Source organism: Phalaenopsis equestris, unplaced genomic scaffold (assembly GCF_001263595.1).
Source record: "Phalaenopsis equestris unplaced genomic scaffold, ASM126359v1 Scaffold000002, whole genome shotgun sequence".
Classification (NCBI taxonomy): domain Eukaryota; kingdom Viridiplantae; phylum Streptophyta; class Magnoliopsida; order Asparagales; family Orchidaceae; genus Phalaenopsis; species Phalaenopsis equestris.
The window spans coordinates 1,381,190-1,390,220 of NW_018164444.1; the positions used below are offsets into that span (position 1 = coordinate 1,381,190).

Genomic DNA, 9,031 nt, shown 5'->3' on the forward strand with positions numbered 1-9,031 from the left:
TGTGAGGATCATTTTTATTTATTTGTGGTTGTGGCTTCAAAATATGGTTGTGTACATATCGTGTTGCCGCAGGTTCTTATTAATTGCCGAAACAATAGGAAGCTTCTTGGACGTGTCAGAGCCTTCGATCGCCACTGCAACATGGTTCTTGAAAATGTCAGGGAGATGTGGACTGAGGTGCTCTCTCCTTTTTTTTTTTTTTTGAAATAAAATGGAAGATTTACATACATACCACTGAATTGCTATGTATTTCAATGACAAATTTTATGAGATCACTTTTGACTCAATATTGTCATATGGGGCATTTACATGCATATCACCGAATTACTATATATTTACATTTTTAACATCTAAACTTCAAGTTTTACATACATACAACCTTATCTAAGTATAAAAATGCGCATTCTACCTTTTAAAAGTCAAAATAGTGATTTTTTTGGGGCAAGTATATACAGACCACCTGAAACACTATTATTTGCAAACCAATCACCCTCTTCATCCATTTTTCAAATTCTCATTCAAATATCAAAATTCATGATAAAACCCCAACCCATATTTTTCATTTTTATCAAATTTTCAATGGTTTGATTGAGGCGCGCGTAAATACACATGTTCAGCAGTTCAAAAATAGCTCCTGGTGCTAGTTTTTGTACATAGAAATGTTTCAATGTGATATGAAAGATTTGTGAGGCATAAATGTTAAAATTAAGATGCCCCCATTTTTAATAAACTTTCTCCTGATCTGGTTTCTGAATCAAATATGTCTGCAGGTACCAAAAACAGGGAAAGGAAAGAAGAAAGCATTGCCTGTGAACAAAGACAGGTTCATCAGTAAGATGTTCCTCCGCGGCGACTCTGTTATAATTGTTCTTAGAAATCCCAAGTGAGTAACAGAACGTCTTTCTTTCCATGCTCTGTTTCTTCTGTTTGGAAAAGACTTTGTGGACGCCCGTATAATCTTCATACTCTGACCTGCATTGGGATCTTATCCGTCAGTGTGATTCTCACAAAATTTTTATGTAATGTGGGTTGTTTATCTGATTTATGCATATTTTGATGCTAAATATCGTATAATTTTAGGAAGTTTTGCATACATGCTACTCATTTTTTTTTGAATTTACATATCTATCACCTAAACTTCATTTTTTACAGACATATCGTAAAATATTAAATCATGAGTTTTGATGCTAAATTGTATCAGCACTTCGATTACAATGTGTTCGGCCCCGCCATATATTAAATATTTAGTTTTTTGTATTCAGTGAGGCTAGACCTGGGCCGTACATGCAACATATTATGATTGGTCTTGATGCAATTTTGCATCAGAAATCTTGATGTAATATTTTTTTTCCCCTTACCTATGCATGAAAATGTGCATTTCACTTATTAAGAGTTAAAATAGTGGCAATTTTGATGCCATGGGCATATGCTTTATGCATAAAAATGCGAATGTTTAGGTGTTAGATATATGAATGCCCTAAGAATTTATGTGCTATGCATGTTTTCCTCTTTATATGTTGCTTTACGCATGTATATATATATATATTATTAAAAGTGCTACTAATGTAAAATTTTTAAATATAATTTGATTAAATGATTGACATCGTTTGATACAACAAATAAAATCAGTTAAAAAAAAAATAAAATTTTTTTATTATTAAATTTTATCATGTTAATTATTAATTTTGCACGTCTTGGCAAATTAGACTATAAAATATTTATTTATAATATGTTTCAATAATAATAATAATAATAATAATGCCCATTTTTTTATTTATTTAATTTTTTTAGTTCTGGTCTTTGATTTATTATTTGAGATTTTTACATAGTAATAACAACTTAAAATATTAAATATAACATTTTAATCATTCAAAATTTAAACATAAAAATTTAACAATTTAAAAATTTCACGGCCACGGCCTTCAATAATAGATAAAAGCTTTAAATAGCAGATAAGATAAAAAATGTAACATTAGGTGCACTTTTATGAACATTCGAGTCAGCTGCATAAGCCACGGGCCCGTCGCAGTGATCAATACTGCCCTGTCTATCAACCCCCCTGCTACAAACTCATAAATCAATTTATTTAACATTAAATATAAATAAAAATATATTTTTTACTTAAAAAATGAAAACATAAATAAACTTTAAAAAATAAAAATAAATAATAAACAATAAGCATGATCCAAAACGACTTCTTCTGGCTTCATTCACAAGCATGATCTAAAGAAATACCTTGTGCATTAAGGACACAAATAGTTGGTCTGGTTGATCAAAAATTTGCTCCTGTATCTGCAGAACTGCAAGTTTAGATGGGTCACAGAACTGGGCAGCATTGCAATTCTAACATTTCTTTATGGAGGCACTCCCAACTCTTATGTATTTACATGTCTAACATCTAAAGTATACTTTTTTTTTTTATATTTATATCATCCAAATCTTTTACACCATATAAAAAATACCCCAATTTTTAACTTTTAAAAATGAAATACACATTTTCATGCATAGAAAATGTGGCTAAGATAGGGAAGGTGGCATTTTTGTAAAAAACTTAAAGTTTAGGTGCTACATATATGTGTTATGTAGGTATAAAAATTCAGAGGTATGTATGTAATAAATAACAAGTTACTAGGGGCTTCATCAATAATGAACTTAGCTACTTGTTTTGAACTCAGTTCATTATGATAAAGTGAAAATCTAAGAACAAGATTTATATAGATAATGTTTAATAGGTTATATCATGTGTTTCCCATTAGGTTGAAACATAAGATTGCATAACTCATGGGTTTTCCTTTTTTAGGAACAGATTCAGCCGCCTTCGCCTGCCGGACTTACTTGTAGGAGTTATTTGTCGATCCCGTTAGCTCGGGTGGCTTGTCGAGCGTGCTCTCCATAATTGATCCTCGAGATTTACATACAGGTGACAAGAATGAAATCATGCAAGTGTAGATAGGCATTCGTGTCTATTTAAAAGACGCCTGACATCTACATCGGCATCTTCTTGCAAGAACATTATGGACGAGCCTCGGATCATATTGTCGATATTTTGTTATTTCCTTTTTCTCCTTATGCCAGGGGCAAGGATTGGTGGCCCAAAGAGTGTGAGATATAAATTTAGGTACACAGACTTTTGGGGGGGTGGATCGACTATCATCCTCTCCTCTCTGGTTCTGTATCTAATCGAAAGTTAAGAACTAAGGATTGGGGAGGGAATTGCCACTACATTCTTTTCTTCTTGAATGTTCTTCCCAGAACAATGTTGCTCTCAGTTGTATAGACTCATGAACAATACAAGACCCTACGTTTTAAAAAGACTTCTAACATTATGGTTTTTCAAATCGAACTCTTCTCTTTCATATTGGTAAAATTAAAGAAAGTGAAACAGATATAAGATATAGGCACATTTACATGCATCCCATACAATTCTTATGTATTTATATATCTAACACTCAATGTTTGATATTTACTCTCATAACATCTAGGTGCCAAAAATTTATGCAAGTAAAAGTGTATTTCACATTTTAAAAATTTAATAATTTGGTGATATTTGTGATGTGATGTTAAAAATTTGAGTCATATGTTTGTAATTATGAATGTTAAGGTGTTTTAGAGTATAAATACATACAAACTGTGGTGTTTGTATGTATATACCCCCAAGATTTAAAAAAAAAAATTGGCTGAGGTTAATCGGATTAACTTTTGGATAGGGTTGAGCACTAAAATCTTAAACTGTTTAGTTTTATTTTAGTTGAATCCGGGCTGGCGTCCAAACCCGAATTTAACTCGAATTTGATTAAAAAATGGTTGTTATGCATAAGGTTAAACTAGTTATGTGGTCGAGTTTATGTTAATAGAGTTGATTGTCTATTAGGTTCGAGTCACACACTCCCACTTATTTTAAAGTAGGTCATTACGTAGGTCATGCAAATTCAGGTGGAGCGAAATTCAAATCAGACTTCAACCTAACTCGCTAATTTGAATCAACACAAACTCACAATCATAATACGAGCCAAGAGTTGGATGATTAATTTGTTATAGAGTGCCCCACTTTCACTGAATCCCTCCTAATCTTTTAGGGTTGGAAGAAATTTCAGAGTCTTTCTCCTCAAATCATGGCTGAAATGAAGGTTCCCAAAAGTAAAGATATAATTGGGAAGATTTACATACATACCACTCAATTTCTATGTATTTACATATCTAACATAAAAAACTTCAATTTTTTTACACATGGCACTTCATTTATGCATAAAAAATGTGTATTCACACTTTTAAAAGTCAAAATAGCATTATAAAGATTTTGATGGTATAAATGTAAAAAAGTGAAGTTTAGATGTTAGATTTATAAAAATATAGGAATTGGGTGGTATGTATGTAAATGCCCTTAAAATAGAACAAATCAAATAAAGCGACATAGAAAATAAATTATCTTGTACAGCTGTTAACATAGAGGCTCATAATAATCATAAGAAAAATAAATAACTCAAGAAATTCTAAGAAAATCAGATAAAATAAATGTAGCTAGTTAATATAAATAAATTTAAATTATTAAATCTTAAAATTTAATTATCTAATAAAATTTAAATTTATTAAAAATAATTTATTTAAAGAAATATAATCCAAGAAAATGTAAATTTTACATATACTATTCAAATTCTTATTCGCATGCCAGCAAGAAATTTATATGACCATGCATGATTCTTGATGCATTTTGGGTTCGATTTTTTTCATATTCAATTCATCATTTGAGAAGAATCCAGAGATAATGCAAGAACCTTGAGGTTTAAGCAAGAAATGTTCAAAGTTCAATTAAAAATTATTTAGAAGTCCGATTTTAAAAAACTTACAGTTAAAACGGTCAGCATGACAACAAGATAAACCCAATGATACCAAAATTGATTCAAAGTTGAGCCAAATCAAGCCCATATTAAGCCGTTAAACACATTTAGAAGTTTTCAGTGTGTAATTGAAAAGTCAAATAGATTTTCAAATCTCACAAACTTATAATCAAATCGAGCTTCTCGATGAGGCAAATCCAAAAAGCATAGAATCTCTGAATTATGACATCATTAAGACACTTAAATATTCATCGAACATCATCTGAATAAGGCAATTTCTTTGAGTGGTCAGATGGTGTAGTCTGAATTCTTTTCTTAATTGCAGAAAGGCTTCTACCAAACTCTATAAATAGATTCCCACCCTCTGCTTGAGAGGGGATCTAGAGGGGATAAAAGCTTGTTGTTGATACATCCAAAAAGCACAGAAGAACATTGAAGCTGGGAGAATGAGCTGAAGTCTAGTATTACTTATGCATCGAAGATTAGGTGAATACCTCCCGCTTTTGCAACCATGAAACACTGTCAACCACCACCTGCTTACCATCGTCGACTATAGTCGGTTGCCCTCTACTCGCTTCAACAAAAATCCATATGTTGTGTTGTGAAGTGAGAAATAAAAATCAACGTCGCATCATCCTAAACGTCGTGCCAACCTCAAAGGCGGTGTATCGAAGCTCTAGTAACTACTTCCTATTGCGACCGCTCAATGTCGTGGGGCAACGAGCTCTTCTGTGCACAACCATCTTAACATGAGAAACCGTGTAACCCTTTTCCTCCTATAGAATAAGAGTCTGCACGTGTTATCAACAAGTCATAATGAATCATTTCCATTAAGCTAGGACCCGTGATTTTTTTTTCTTTCTTGATTATCCACAGAAAAACTTTTGGTGTTTCGACCATTTACGTGTGTGTTAATTTTTTTTACAACATTAATACGACAATTCCTTATTCTACCACCACCAATTCTCTGTTAGAATTTCAACAATGTTATAGTTAAATAGAGCACCTCGATAATAAACGTCTAACGCCACTAAAATCAATTCAATTCAAGTCCAAATCAGCCCATATCAAAAACTTGAAGGGTAATATGAAGTTTTGGGGCATTAACTAAAAAGTTAATTGATCGAAAAATTTGGCATGATTATAGTCAAATCTAGCGGCACAACGAGTGGAATCTAACAAGTCCAAGAACATTTAATTTTAAGATTGTTAACACGCTTGAATATTTTAAAATTTGTCATGCAATTCAAGGAATCAAAATAAAACCATCCGAAGGATCGTTTTAGGAAGTTGGTTAATGTTCGAATCAAAAAACCCAAATAAAATTTACTAAAACTTAAAATTTTCTTATCTTCGAGAATTTTCTAGCACTCGACATTTATGAAGAAATTATATTTCATTCTTTTTAATTGAAAAGGTAATATTTTGATGTGATATGCACGACAAACTGAAAAATTATTGCGTACGTTCACCATAGGCAGAGATGTGTGCTGTAAACCAATAAACACACTTTTAACACGTGCGCTGTCCGCACAAAATAATCGCTCTGATAAACTTAAGCAATATATATGCAAAATTAAAATTTTGATATGCAAATATGTAGAAATGAGGTGGTATTTATGTAAATATATCTAGACTTTTGGAAAGGAAAAAATATTACCTCAGGAGTACTGATGCATCAGTACTCCAATGAGGGGGTGCCACGTAGGCATCACGGTGGGACCATTGCCTACTTGACATCTCCTCATTGGAGTACTGACTACTGATACATCAATACTCCTGAGTTAATATTTTTTCTTTGAAAAGACCGTACTAGTGTGATAGGAATCTGAGGTCCAAAGGTCAAATTGCTTGCCGTGGATATCAAGCAGCCTCTTCTCCTAACTACCTTATCTGTAAATATTTCTCGGAACCTGTAATAGTTAATTCGGAATTCATGAAAATATTTATGTATTCATAAATTAATAATTCATTTTATTAAAATGATTTACATAAATACCATTCAATTCTTTCATATCGCAGAAATACTAATATTTCTAAGACATACAAGAAGGTTTTGATGGCATAAATATCCACCCAAATCTTATATTTATATTTATATCACCCATCTCGCATCAAAAAATTCATCATTTTTTTTATTTAAAAAAGTGAAATAAATATTTTCATGAATAAATAAAAATTAAAGTTTAGGTCCTAGATATGTAAATACTTAGGAATTCGGAGAGATTTAAAGGGGGGTGAGATTTGGGTTGGTTCAAATGAATCGGCTTTAACCGATTGCAATCGAAATCTATAATCAACAAAATCGAACGAATCTAAAGTTTGATCGAGCAGAACAAATGTTTAATTTGATTTAAACTGTTAGGATACGAACAAATTAAAACTTAATTGTTTAGTAATGATGGATGATTCCCACATGTGTTAATTCGTTCCAGATGGATTTGAACCTAGGTTATGATATCTTATCTATATAATATGAATTTTATTTTACTAATATTCTATTTTTTTCAATCATATGTTATTCATAATAATCTTTTTATTTATTTTTTAGTTTATTCGGCATAAAATTAAAGTATGACATATTTTTTCTTAATAAAATTTTGGATTTTCAATAAAAAATTAAGACAACATAAATCGAAAATTGAATATTAAAATTTTAAAAATTGAAAAGTAAAGCTATGTTTGGGGCAGCTCGTGCTTATACCAATAAGTCGCTTATCTGAAAATGAGAACCGCGGGTGCAACCCGTGTTCTGTGTTTACTATAAAAAGCCAACTGCATTTTCAGATAAGCTGCTCAAATGCAGTTTACAAATTATGATGTGGTGTTTTCAAAATGACGCCACGACAAATAAGTTGTCTCGAACAGAACCTAAAATTCATCATTGAATCCGAACCGAATTTTCCCAACTTCATTTCGTTTTTTCGATTTTTCGATTTTTTGGTTTTGACCGATATTTATGTAAATCTTCTATAAATAAGAAGTAAAATTTAGAAGGTCAGATATGTAATTTCATGAGAATTGGGTGGTATATACATGTAAATGCCCCTACTCCTAAAATAATTTTTTATTCTGCCGGCGGTGATATTAATTATTAACGCAGAAAAAAAATAAAAAAAAAATAATAAATAAATAAATAAGTGAGCTGAATCTGGACTGGAAATTTTGGAGGCTATTTAATTTTTTTTATTTCGGTGTGGCGAAGAATCGGCCAAATCAGCCCTATTTAATACACGGGATAAAGCTATGAGGGAACTTAAGAGCTTTCAATATTAAATATTGTTTGATTTAAATTAATTAATAATTCATACCATGATTTATTTATATTCATGAATAACTTTACGTATTAAAAAATTAAAAAATAATAATAAATTTCATGCATAATTAAAGGTTTCAAAATATTAATTCAAACGTGTGGGTCATGTTCAAATTTGATAGGCTTATAATCGAACCCAATGGCTCAATGAAAGGAAACAGATAAATCTAAAAGCATTCAATTTTGAGATCGTTCGTCGATACGATAAATACTGAAGAAGCAGTCAAAGATAAAAGTAATTGATGCATCATCAATAAATTTATAACATTCAGCACGAGTCTTGTGGCATGAGATAGATTTCGAAGAATTTTTTTAGCAAGAAATATTTAAACTTCGATTAAAAGTCATTGAGAGCTCTGATTTTAGCAAACGTACATTAAAACTGACTGACTCAACGTAACGGACCAAATGCTATCAAAACCAGTCTAATCCTAGTCAAATTAAGTCATTCAGTCAATCTTGGAAGTTTTTGGCATTAAAGCACTCAAACGTCCATCAAATGTTGTTTGATCGAATAAAGCTCTCAGGATCGTCTTATCAAAGTGATTCATATTCCTGAATTAATTGCACTCAGAAAGCTATATATAGAGCCCCAACCCTCTCATGAGGAGGAGAGTTTGAGAATTGAGAAAAAGCTTGAAGCTTTGAAAAAAATTTGAAGTCCAACACCACTACCGTCGACCGACCGCCACTGACCTTTGTTGACCGTCGTCGAATTTCACCGATTACCATCTACTATCGTGGTCCGCTGTCGATCACCGCCAGCCACCGTAGACCACCACCGACCGCACGTTGCCCATCGATATCGGTCGCGGATCGTTTCTAGCAACAAATTCATCAGCACATCAACGTTGTAATTTGGGAAATCTAGTAACCATTT

General features: G+C 31.8%; 1 protein-coding gene across 1 annotated transcript in view; it reads left to right on the plus strand.

Annotated features, from left to right (window-relative positions):
* The window catches only part of LOC110031448 (probable small nuclear ribonucleoprotein Sm D2), an 8,840-nt gene extending 7,688 nt beyond the window's left edge, over nt 1-1,152 (plus strand). Inside the window, exons 2-3 of the mRNA XM_020734651.1 lie at nt 7-177; nt 771-1,152. Of these exons, the coding sequence (XP_020590310.1) occupies nt 7-177; nt 771-887 (288 nt within the window). The 3' untranslated portion in view covers nt 888-1,152. The remainder of the gene's footprint in view (nt 1-6; nt 178-770) is intronic.
* The last annotated feature ends 7,879 nt before the right edge of the window (nt 1,153-9,031 follow it).